Here is a 13,870-nt window from a genome sequence, read left to right as displayed (position 1 = left end):
ATATATCTAATATTATACACAAATATATAGTATACACATATATATATGTGTCTGTGTAAAGAAAAACAAAAAATAAAAAAAAAATACACACTTTTTTTACACATATATTATACTGTGTGTGTGTATATATATGTGTGTATCTCATATATATATATATATATGTATATGTAAAAAAAAATATATATATATTTTTCTTTACACAGACACATGTGTGTATAATATATATTTGTGTATAATATTATATATACATTTCTGTGTATGTATATATTATATATAACATCTGATATATATATATATGAGAGAGAGAGATAATATGTGCGTATATATATATACATGTATAATGTATATATATTTAAAATATTATATATATATATATAATATATATTATAATATATATATATATATATATATATATATATATATATATATATATATATAATAAATAATATCTTTTTTTATTTATTTTTATCTTTTGCAAAATGCGTCCAACAATGGATATACAAATGATAATACGTGAGTGGCTGCATGTCATATATACTGGTCACGTCAAAACCTTGGGTACATAAAGGCCTCAAATATTTCCCCATTTCTAAAACATAAGTCCAAGCAAAGTGGCCGCACATCCATGGTCAAAGTAATTTTGCCAATTTTTTTTTTTATCCATAATATTGTGAATAAAAATAAATAAAACATAAAATCGAAATGAACATTTTTACCAACATTCATCATCAATCCACTATTTAAAACTGAAAAAATAAAGTAAAATGAATAATAATAATAATAAAAAAAAAGAATAAAGAAAGAAAAAAAAAAAAAGGCTTAGGAAGAAGTCTGAAAACGAGACCGACCTATACCCTGGGTGAGATTGGATGGGTTTAGTGTCTCTGGCAATATTTGTCTTCACTATTGATAGACAGACATAGTCACACAACCCACCACACGATGCCTGCCTCTGAGTGGAGAAGCTAGAATGCAAGTTAACTGTATTAATAGAGAAAACAGCTAGCATCCCAGCAAATATAAAATAATAGTAAAAAATGTCAAAAAAAATCAATAGAAAAGCAATCCAATTATCACATGGAATTCCAATTTCAGCATTATTTTAGACCACATTCGCTCTGAAATACTGTTGTATCTGCATTCGCATGCCCCCCCCCACAACCCCCAAACCCGACGACCCCCGTCTTTCCAAAATTCATACTGCCATACACAGGTTAAATGTGCTCATTTACAGTGTACGTTTGATTAGTTTTAAAAGCCTGATGCCTCAGCAAAAAGGATTGACTGATTGCGCGCCCCACCATGTCTTGGCTGCGGTCGAGGGGGTCGGTAACGATAATAAAATACAAAATGACAGCAATTGAGATGTAGACTATAAAGGGGTAGTTTTAGTCATTCATATATATATATATATATATATATATATATATATATATATATATATATATATATATATATATATATATAATATATTACAGTTAGATCCAGAAATATTTGGATAGTGACTGAAACTTCGTGATTTCAGCTCTGAAGGTCACTATTTTTTATTTAGAGGTGCAATTGAAGTGCAGACTTTCAGGTTTAATTAGAGGTCTTGAACAAAAGTATCCTGTGAGACGGATAGGAATTCAAATAATTTTTCTACAAAGTCTCCTCATTTTACAGGCTCAAAAGTAATAAAATATTCAGTTTTAATACTTTGTAGCGAATCCTTTGCAGCAATGACAGCCTGAAGTCTTTTGGCCATGGACGGTTTTCTCCTAGGTGACGCTTTGCTGCCTTTATTACAGCTGACCAGTTGATGCTCGGGATGCAAGCCGGCATCAAAGGAAGGGAAATGACTTATGACATGAATAGCACACCATTCGTAGTTATGGGGGATACGTTTTGTCTTAATCATGTGAGATGCAGCTGGATGGGCTGAGATCTGGTGAGGACTCGGCCATTACACAATATTCCACTTCTTTGCTTTCGCAGGATGTTTTGGGTCAATGTCCATCTGTCTGTGAGGCATCATCCAATCATTCTTGCTACATCCAGACAATCTCGCCATGTGCACTTCAGAATTCATCCATCTGCTTCGGACTTCAGTCACCTCATCAATAACCATTAGTACCCCAGGACCATTGGAAGCCCCGCAATCACACCACCTCCGCTATGTGTTACAGGAGGACGTGCTGTGCTCTGCATCAGGAGCCGCTCCAAGCCTTCTCCCGACTTTCTTCTTCCCATTATTCTGGTACAGGTTGATCTTAGTCTCATCCGTCCTCTGCTGCTTCTCCAGACCTGGGTGGATCCTTTAGATGTTTTTTTTTTTAGCAAAGTCTAATAGGACCTTTTTCCGGTTGATTAATGGTTTGCACCTTACGTTGACCCCTCTTGTATATGCATCTTGTGGTGACCCCTCTTGTATATGCACCTTGTGGTGACCCCTCTTGTATATGCACCTCACGGTGACCCCTCTTGTATATGCACCTTGTGGTGACCCCTCTTTTATATGCACCTCGTGGTGACCCCTCTTGTATATGCACCTCGTGGTGACCCCTCTTGTATTTGCACCTCGTGGTGACCCCTCTTGTATTTGCCCCTTGTGGTGACCCCTCTTGTATTTGCCCCTTGTGGTGACCCCTCTTGTATTTGCACCTTGTGGTGACTCCTCTGTATTTGCGCCTTGTGGTTACTCCTCTGTATTTGCCCCTCACGGTGACACCTCTTGTATATGCCCCTAGTGGTGACCCCTCTTGTATTTGCACCTTGTGGTGACTCCTCTGTATTTGTACCTTGTGGTGACCCCTCTTGTATATGCCCCTAGTGGTGACCCCTCTTGTATTTGCACCTTGTGGTGACCCCTCTTGTATTTGCACCTTGTGGTGACCCCTCTTGTATTTGCACCTTGTGGTGACCCCTCTTGTATATGCACCTCGTGGTGACCCCTCTTGTATATGCACCTCGTGGTGACCCCTCTTGTATATGCACCTCGTGGTGACCCCTCTTGTATATGCACCTCGTGGTGACCCCTCTTGTATTTGTACCTTGTGGTGACTCCTCTGTATTTGCACCTTGTGGTGACCCCTCTTGTATTTGCACCTTGTGGTGACCCCTCTTGTATATGCACCTTGTGGTGACCCCTCTTGTTTATGCACCTTGTGGTGACCCCTCTTGTATATGCACCTTGTGGTGACCCCTCTTGTATTTGCACCTTGTGGTGACCCCTCTTGTATTTGTACCTCGTGGTGACCCCTCTTGTATTTGTTCTTTGTGGTGACTCCTCTGTATTTGCCCCTTGTGGTGACCCCTCTTGTATTTGCTCCTTGTGGTGACCCCTCTGTATTTGCCCCTTGTGGTGACCCCTCTGTATTTGCCCCTTGTGGTGACCCCTCTGTATTTGCCCCTTGTGGTGACCCCTCTGTATTTGCACCTTCTGGTGACCCCTCTGTATTTGCACCTTGTGGTGACCCCTCTGTATTTCCACCTTGTGGCGATACCTCTGTATTTGTTCCTTGTGGTGACCCCTCTGTATTTGCACCTTGTGGTGACTCCTCTGTATTTGCACCTTGTGGTGACCCCTCTGTATTTCCACCTTGTGGCGATACCTCTGTATTTGCACCTTGTGGTGACTCCTCTATATTTGCACCTTGTGGCGATACCTCTGTATTTGCACCTTGTGGTGACCCCTCTGTATTTCCACCTTGTGGCGATACCTCTGTATTTGCACCTTGTGGTGACTCCTCTGTATTTCCACCTTGTGGTGACCCCTCTTGTATTTGTTCTTTGTGGTGACCCCTCTGTATTTGCACCTTCTGGTGACCCCTCTGTATTTCCACCTTGTGGCGATACCTCTGTATTTGTTCCTTGTGGTGACCCCTCTGTATTTGCACCTTGTGGTGACTCCTCTATATTTGCACCTTGTGGCGATACCTCTGTATTTCCACCTTGTGGTGACCCCTCTGTATTTGCACCTTGTGGTGACTCCTCTATATTTGCACCTTGTGGCGATACCTCTGTATTTGCACCTTGTGGTGACCCCTCTGTATTTCCACCTTGTGGTGACCCCTCTGTATTTGCTCCTTGTGGTGACCCCTCTGTATTTCCACCTTGTGGCGATACCTCTGTATTTCCACCTTGTGGTGACCCCTCTGTATTTGCACCTTGTGGTGACTCCTCTATATTTGCACCTTGTGGCGATACCTCTGTATTTGCACCTTGTGGTGACTCCTCTGTATTTCCACCTTGTGGTGACCCCTCTGTATTTGCTCCTTGTGGTGACCCCTCTGTATTTCCACCTTGTGGTGACCCCTCTGTATTTGCACCTTGTGGTGACTCCTCTGTATTTGCTCCTTGTGGTGACCCCTCTGTATTTGCACCTTGTGGTGACTCCTCTATATTTGCACCTTGTGGCGATACCTCTGTATTTGCACCTTGTGGTGACCCCTCTGTATTTCCACCTTGTGGCGATACCTCTGTATTTGCACCTTGTGGTGACTCCTCTGTATTTCCACCTTGTGGTGACCCCTCTGTATTTCCACCTTGTGGCGATACCTCTGTATTTGCACCTTGTGGTGACTCCTCTGTATTTCCACCTTGTGGTGACCCCTCTTGTATTTGTTCTTTGTGGTGACCCCTCTGTATTTGCACCTTGTGGTGACCCCTCTGCATTTGCTCCTTGTGGTGACCCCTCTGCATTTGCTCCTTGTGGTGACCCCTCTGCATTTGCTCCTTGTGGTGACCCCTCTGTATTTGCTCCTTGTGGTGACCCCTCTGTATTTGCTCCTTGTGGTGACCCCTCTGTATTTGCTCCTTGTGGTGACCCCTCTGTATTTGCACCTTGTGGCGATACCTCTGTATTTGCACCTTGTGGTGACCCCTCTATATTTGCACCTTGTGGTGACCCCTCTGCATTTGCTCCTTGTGGTGACCCCTCTGTATTTGCTCCTTGTGGTGACCCCTCTGTATTTGCTCCTTGTGGTGACCCCTCTGTATTTGCACCTTGTGGTGACTCCTCTGTATTTGCACCTTGTGGCGATACCTCTGTATCTGCACCTTGTGGCGACCCCTCTGTATTTCCACCTTGTGGTGACCCCTCTTGTATTTGTTCTTTGTGGTGACCCCTCTGTATTTGCACCTTGTGGTGACCCCTCTTGTATTTGTTCTTTGTGGTGACCCCTCTGTATTTGCACCTTGTGGTGACCCCTCTGCATTTGCTCCTTGTGGTGACCCCTCTGTATTTGCTCCTTGTGGTGACCCCTCTGTATTTGCTCCTTGTGGTGACCCCTCTGTATTTGCACCTTGTGGCGATACCTCTGTATTTGCACCTTGTGGCGATACCTCTGTATTTGCACCTTGTGGCGATACCTCTGTATTTGCACCTTGTGGTGACCCCTCGTGTATTTGCTCCTTGTGGTGACCCCTCGGTATTCTTCACTTGGGTGGATGTTGTGAAGGGTTTTTTTTCTTCACCATAGAAAGGATTCTGTGATCACCCTCCACTGTTGTCCAGGCCTCGGAGTTCCCAGCTCTCCAGTGCGCTTTTTTTTTTTTTTTTTGCAGAATGTAACAAACTGTTGATTTGGCCGCTTCTAGCATTTTTACTCTCTCTGATGGGTTTTTTCTTCAGCCTAATGATGGTCGGTTTCCCTTCCATTGAGAGCTCCTCTGACCACATGTTGTTTCCTAATGCAAATGCCGCACCTGGAATCAGCTCCAGACCTTTTACCTACTTACTTGATGATGTATTAACGAGGGAATAGTCCATGCCGCCCATTACAGAGCGTCTGAGATAATTGTCCAATAACCTTTGGTCCCTTGAAAAAGAAGCAGCGGTAATTCCTAACTCCTTCCTCCAATTAGGATGTGAATACCCTCAAATTAAAGTGGAGAGTCTGCACATTACGCCCAGATTGATTATATAACTGTATATTGAATAAGTTTTGGTAAACTGTTAAAATGCCAAAACTTGTGTCACAGTCCAAAGATTTCAGGAACTAACATATATAATAATATAACCACTAATTATCGGTTATATTTTATGTTTTCAGCCTTGGCTGCGGTTAGTTTGGCTTTGGTATGATCACTTAAAGTCTCAGAAGCTCAGGCTATTATGCTGTCCCTCATGCTTTACACTGCAGCTCTGCTAACATCTCAATGTATTCTAGTTCCGCTACAACATCTGAAACCAGATAGAGAAATCTGGTAAAAAATTCAATCATTTATAGCTTCCCCCTAGTCAAATAGAAGATGCTGGGGTGGAGTTTTGTACTATTGTTGTGGAGGGGGCCCATATCAGACTATTTCCCATGAACTTGTCCTGGTATAGCATGAATTCTTCCCAGGCGTAGAATGAAGACGACAAATGTCCCTGTTCATGGGGATGATGTAATGCAATATTTGAAGTCTAAAAGGGCATCCACAGGTTCTGCATTACTTACTAACAATAATTGCATTTTTTTGCACCCTCCCATAATGCAATGTGTGTATTGGGCTTATATTGGGATAGTAAAACGGGGGCTGCCATTAATAGGCTCTATATAATGCAGATTTATAGGCCTATGAAAAGTGACAACACCGACAGGGAATTAAACTGGTTGTTACCTTTAAAACCCTGGAATATCTAGCAAAATATTTTGCATAAAATATTTTTTTTCCATAACATATACACACACATACATATTTTTTTTTCTTTATCTATTAAATATTTTATGCTTTTTATTTCACATATATTATTTTACAATCTACATATATTTATTATTTTCATATATTTATTTGTGTATATATATATATATATATATATATATATATATATATATGTACACACACATACATACATACATACACACACACACACACACACATAATATATCAGTTTAATAGTTTTATAAATATAATAAAAAATATATCTATCTAATAATCAATATGTCTATATATTAAACTGATAATATAAATATATATATGTGTGTGTATGTATATGTGTGTATATATAAAATAAAAAATATATATAAAAGAGTATAAGATATTATATATAAAATGTTAACATATTTAACATTTTTTTACAACAATAATTTTTTTTAATAAATATGTATTATATACATATTTTAAAATATATATTGTTTTAATATATTTATATAATTATTATTTTAATATACGTTTTATTGCAACGTGTATATATATATATATATAAAATTTATTTAAAACTATATATAATACATATTTCTTAATATTTTATTATTGCTGTAAAAATTTATATTATATATATTTATTTTTATTTTATTTTTTTCTTTTTTTTATCCATTAAATGTTATATGCTTTTTATTTAACTTTAGTCTCATTTTGCAGCAGGAATTATACCTCCAGGTGCATTGTTTGGAAGTGGAGAGGATTTTCCAAAATATTCTGCAATAATCTAAACAGCAGGATGTCACCCGATATAAAAAATAAAAATATGTCCTCCATATATTTACACAAAAGCGGCTGAACATACCGAAACGCTTTTGTTATTGGAAATCAGAGGAAAAAGTTTGCATTTCACTACTGAACGGCCAAAGTCAACAATTTTTTTTTCTTTCTTTGGGGTGAACTGAGGTCTGGAACGTAAAAGCTGCAATTATTTTTAGATAAAATATAATACCTATTTATTTTTCTCCCGTCCCTCCGCCCTCCTTCCCCTGAGCACAGACTCCGATCATACTGCACCAGCGCCGGGCTGTCAGGTCTGACTTAGTAGGTTAATCAACCCGTGCACATTCTGTGATAACCGCAGCCGATAAGGCTAATCTCTAATTACCCGCCCCGACCGCAGCCAATATAAACAAGACACATTATTTTTAGCTTAGTCCAAAAAGTGGCTTTGATTAGCGCAAGTAGCGGTGAGGCAACAGGCGGTATATTCCATGTAATGAATTAGGGCTATTTGTATGGCAATACACAAGTCATCAAGCACGCTGCAATCTGTGGGTTTATTGGGAAAAAAAGGCAGTGCAAACTTTTTGGGAAAATAAAATAAACAATGCACTGGAATAAAGGAACACACAATAAAACCACAGATTTTGGAGCAAAACTACCGGCGGAGAGAAGACAATGAGCCGCGCTGGAAAGTGTTGCGTTTCACCGGACGGATGTAACGTGGAGTGAGGTGTATGGATAACTCCGGGGTAGAAATATCCAGGGGCCACAAACCATATCTATAGGGCTGATATAAAATTCCAAATTAATTGATATATAGATATATATATATATATATATATATATATATATATATATATATAATTTTAATATATATATTTATTTTATTTTATACTATATATATATATATATATATATATATATATATATATATATATATATATATATATATATATACACATATACATATACATATATATATATATATATATATATATATATATATATATATTATACATATACATACTGGAGATCAAAATGAGAGAACAATATCTGATCACTTGCTTTTTCAGAAATAATGTAATCTGCATTGCTGAACATTTGAAGGTATTTTTGGACGGGGTGCACCATGCCACATTTGCCCAAAACGTGATGATGATAATTAGAGAACAGCAATGACTGTAGCACAGAGAAAAATCAGTAAATTTTCTGCTGGTGACAACAGTCACAATCAGTAGGACGTGCACCGGCCGTCGCTATGAATGACTTCAGCACATCTGCGGCCACAGGACATCACCAGTCTCTCACACTGCTCTGGTGGGATCTTGGTCCACTCTTCTTCCAGCCTCTCCCACAGTTTTTTGACTGTTAAGGCCGCTTTACACGCTACGATTTATCTGAAGATATGTCGTCGGGGTGACGGTTTCAGTGACGCACATCCGGCATCGTTAGCGACATCATTGCGTGTGACACCTACGTGCGACTCCGAACGATCGCAAATAGGGTGAAAATCGTTGATTGTTGACACGTCGTTCAGTTTCAAAATATTGTTCGTTGTTTGGAACGCATCAGGCATATTGCTACGTGTGACACCCTGCAAACGACGAACAACATCCACACGACCGCCTCGGTCAAACAATATATCGCTGAACGATGTAGCGTCGTTTGTGAGATGTGTACGTGTGACCGCTACTAAACGACCTATGAGCGATCTCGGCAAATCGTTACTACGATCTGGGCCTGTCACATCGCTAACGAGATCGTTGTGTGTAAAGAAGCCTTTATGGGTTTCTTGGCCATAACTTTGTCACCAAGGATTTTCCAGAGGTTTTCTATTGGGTTTAGATCAGGACTCTGGGTGGCAATTTCATTGTTTCAATGTTTTCTGTTTCCAGTGATTGCTTTACCTGTCTTGCAGTGACAGGGGGCATTGTCCTGCATGAAACTTGCTGGCTGATTGAGTGATGAACCATGTGTTGTTGAAGAAGGTTCTGATCCACACTTGCATTCACTCTGCCATGTAGCTGTATGAGAGGTCCAACTCCTGCTGCAGAAAACATTTCCCAAACCATGACCCTTCCTCCACTGCCTTTCACTGACTTCTTAATACACTTTGGATTCAGTCTTTCTCCAGTTTGTCAAACATAATGTTTCCTATCAGACTCAAATAAATTAAACTTGCTTTCATTACTAAAATGACCTGTGGACTTCTCCTCTGTCCACACAACATGATCCTCACCAACAGGGAGTTGAACTTTGTTATTCATCCATCCTGCTAATGAGAGGTTTGGTCACTGCAGGGTGGGATTTCAGTCCAAATGCTCTTAAACGTCGTGACACTGTATGACGAGACAGATCCTTACCCCGTTTAGTGCTGAACTGCCGAGCAATTCCAGCTGCAGTGTAGAAACGATTACCCATTGAGAGTCTCCGCATTATCCTGTCCTCTCTTGTATTTGTCTTTTGAGGGCGACCAGCCTTCTTGGGGGAATAGAAAGATGTTGTGATGTTGTCTAGATGCAATATTCTCAAAATCACAGACTTGGAACGACCAACTTCTCTTGATATGGCTGATAGGGTTACCTCTTTGGCCTTTATCTGGATAACCGGCTGCCAGAGGGTTTCAGTCACTTTGGAACGGCAAAATCAGTGCACACTGGAAAGTTAGGCTGCCAGTTACATAGGGTTTGTCAGATAATTAAGGATATTAGCACCAAAAACTTGCAAGTTTCTGAAAGTGTTCTCTAATTTTGATCCGAGTTCTTTTTCATTTATCTCATTTACATTTTTATTATGCGATTTTGAAAAAATTCAATTTATGAAGTAAGCGAAAAATCCTGCGAGATTCCTCATGTTAGGATATAATCACATAGGACGACACAATGACCGCAACACAATGACCGCAACATTTAGGAAATTGTGCGTTGGTCTCTAATTTTAATCTCCAGTATATATAAAAAGACATGTAATAAAACTTTATGATAATAATAGGAACCAAAGAGCCAAAATATAGCCCAAAATGGTTTCCAGAGATTGAACTGATGAAGGAAAGGGACGATTAGTCTAACAGAGAGGGATGTAATATAACAAGATTACATAATAATTTATAAAAGGGAGAGAACCAGCTGCCAACCCATTCCTCCGCAGCTATAAATGCTGGAATCTGAGTGGAGTCTTTGGGCCCGGCTCAGAAACACATCACCAAGTATGCCATTACTCCTTCGGGTGCAAATAATGGCATGCACATAAAACAATGAGGAATTCTGACTTTTTATTATATATATATTTTTTTCACAAATTATAAATTGGAAAAATAGTGTGTGTTTGTGAATTGGAAAAATAGTGTGTGTGTATAAAAATATATATCTACATACTAATTATATATATATATATATAATATATATATATATATATATATATATATATATATATATATATATATATATATACATACATATATATATATATATACACACATACATATACACATTTTTTTTCATTTTATATTATATAAAATATATAATATGATATGAAATATATAATATAAATTGGAAAAAAAATGTGTGTGTATATATATATATATATATATATATATATATATATACATACACATTTTTTTCCAATTTATCAATTTATATTATATATTTCATATTATATTATATATTTTATATAATATAAAATGAAAAAAAAATGTGTGTGTATGTATATATATATATATATATATATATATATATATATATATATATATATATATATATATTATGTAAATATATTTATACATACACACACAAACTATTTTTCCAATTTATATTATATATTTCATATATTTACTTTATTTTTATTATATATATATTTTTTTCATAAATTATAAATTGGAAAAATAGTTTGTGTGTGTGTGTATGTATAAATATATATTTACATAATATATTTACATTATATATATATATATATATATATATATATATATATATATATATATATATATTATATATATATAAAAAATATATAAATAATTAGAATTTATTTTTATTTCTCCTTTGTGCCTTTTTGGGACATCGTCACAGTTACTTCCACGCTCCACTTTACCAGCGCGGTTCATTTAAGCCAGCGATAGAGTAACAAAACAAAAAAACAAGGCAAAAAGAAAGTATATAAAAAACACAACAACCGATGGCGCATCTATTGAACTAGAGAGATGTAATGATATGCGTACCAGCAGCGACTACGGCCGGCGGAGGCGATCCTGCCTCTCCACCGCTCGTCTGACTCATTGGTGCGACAGAGGTTTCACGAGATGTGGGTAACTGCAGCTCCTTTGGGAGAAGGTCATAAACCGATTCTAAGAAAAAAAAAAAACAAGAAAATGGGTAGAAATGTGTTAAAAGACTCAAGAAAACTGCAAAATGAAAAAGCTCAATACACAAAACAATCATAAATGTGGTAAAATGTATTGATTGCGGCGGGTCCCAACAATACCAAGAACAGGCCTCTGAAATGCTCTGTATGAATGGCTGCCCAAATCTCCAACAGGACCGCGGTGATCAGCAGGTTATTATCCTGCCAAGTGAGGGCAACCTCTTTAGGAACACTGTCCCGGCCTCAATAGATTGTCACCGACGCTAGAGTCTCCATTTACGGCTTAGCTTTGACACAGGAGAGCCCCTTTCATGTCTGTGAAACTAGCAGGTTGATTTGATGACCTGAATGGCAAAGCCAGGCCCCTTCTCTATGTGGTGGGGCTAACTTAGCTATTAAATTGAGCCGGTAAGCCAGTGCCCTTCATACAGCTTGTGAAAAGAATGCAAATCAAATTTGATAAAAAGGTATAGGGAACAGGCATCAATGCCTCTAGACTGGAAAACCGATCAGACTCCCCCCCCCCTCCCCGATCAGACTCCCCCCCCCCCCTCCCCAATCAGACTCCCCCCCCCCTCCCCAATCAGACTCCCCCCCCCCTCCCCAATCAGACTCCCCCCCCCTCCCCAATCAGACTCCCCCCCCTCCCCAATCAGACTCCCCCCCTCCCCAATCAGACTCCCCCCCCTCCCCAATCAGACTCCCCCCCCTCAATCACACTCCCCCCCTCCCCAATCAGACTCCCCCCCCTCCCCAATCAGACTCCCCCCCTCCCCAATCAGACTCCCCCCCCCCAATCAGACTCCCCCCCCCCTCAATCACACTCCCCCCCTCCCCAATCAGACTCCCCCCCCCCCTCCCAGACTCCCCCCCCCTCCCCAATCAGACCCCCCCCTCCCCAATCAGACTCCCCCCCTCCCCAATCAGACTCCCCCCCCCCTCCCCAGACTCCCCCCCCCTCCCCAATCAGACCCCCCCCTCCCCAATCAGACTCCCCCCCCCCTCCCCAATCAGACTCCCCCCCCTCCCCAATCACACTCCCCCCCCTCCCCAATCACACTCCCCCCCTCCCCAATCACACTCCCCCCCCCCTCCCCAATCACACTCCCCCCCCCTCCCCAATCACACTCCCCCCCCTCCCCAATCACACTCTCCCCCCCTCCCCAATCACACTCCCCCCCTCCCCAATCACACTCCCCCCCCCTCCCAATCACACTCCCCCCCCTCCCAATCACACTCACCCCCCTCCCCAATCACACTCCCCCCCCTCCCCAATCACACTCCCCCCCCTCTCCCAATCACACTCCCCCCCCCTCCCCAATCACACTCCCCCCCTCCCCAATCACACTCCCCCCCCTCCCCAATCACACTCCCCCCCTCCCCAATCACACTCCCCCCCTCCCCAATCACACTCCCCCCCCTCCCCAATCACACTCCCCCCCCTCCCCAATCACACTCCCCCCCTCCCCAATCACACTCCCCCCCTCCCCAAACACACTCCCCCCCTCCCAATCACACTCCCCCCCCTCCCCAATCACACTCCCCCCCCTCCCCAATCACACTCCCCCCCTCCCCAATCAGACTCCCCCCCTCCCCAATCAGACTCCCCCCCCTCCCCAATCAGACTCCCCCCCCTCCCCAATCAGACTCCCCCCCCCCCAATCAGACTCCCCCCTCCCCCTCCCCGATCAGACTCCCCCCCCCCCTCAATCAGACTCCCCCCCTCCCCAATCAGACTCCCCCCCTCCCACTCCCCAGACTCCCCCCTCCCCCCTCCCCAATCAGACCCCCCCCTCCCCAATCAGACTCCCCCCCTCCCAATCAGACTCCCCACTCCCCCTCCCCAATCACACTCCCCCCCTCCCCAATCACACTCCCCCCCTCCCAATCACACTCCCCCCCCTCCCCAATCACACTCCCCCCCCTCCCCAATCACACTCCCCCCCCTCCCCAATCACACTCCCCCCCCTCCCCAATCACACTCCCCCCCCCTCCCCAATCACACTCCCCCCCCTCCCCAATCACACTCCCCCCCCCTCCCCAATCACACTCCCCCCCCTCCCCAATCACACTCCCCCCCCTCCCCAATCACACTCCCCCCCCTCCCCAATCACACTCC

At 41.7% G+C, this 13,870-nt stretch overlaps 2 protein-coding genes across 2 annotated transcripts in view; one reads left to right on the top strand and one right to left on the bottom strand.

The window, feature by feature from the left end:
- Nucleotides 1–13,870, top strand: part of PSMD7 (proteasome 26S subunit, non-ATPase 7) — a 627,368-nt gene that overhangs the window by 103,067 nt on the left and 510,431 nt on the right. The window lies entirely within an intron of this gene.
- NFAT5 (nuclear factor of activated T cells 5) overlaps nt 1–13,870 on the bottom strand; it is an 86,720-nt gene that overhangs the window by 37,952 nt on the left and 34,898 nt on the right. The window contains exon 2 of the mRNA XM_075326469.1: nt 11,609–11,734. Coding sequence (XP_075182584.1) covers nt 11,609–11,734 — 126 coding nt within the window. The remainder of the gene's footprint in view (nt 1–11,608; nt 11,735–13,870) is intronic.

The sequence above is a fragment of the Anomaloglossus baeobatrachus genome, chromosome 10, assembly GCF_048569485.1.
Source record: "Anomaloglossus baeobatrachus isolate aAnoBae1 chromosome 10, aAnoBae1.hap1, whole genome shotgun sequence".
Lineage (NCBI taxonomy): Eukaryota > Metazoa > Chordata > Amphibia > Anura > Aromobatidae > Anomaloglossus > Anomaloglossus baeobatrachus.
The sequence above is the reverse complement of the archived record's forward strand: the minus strand, read 5'-3'. Positions and strand labels throughout refer to the sequence as shown.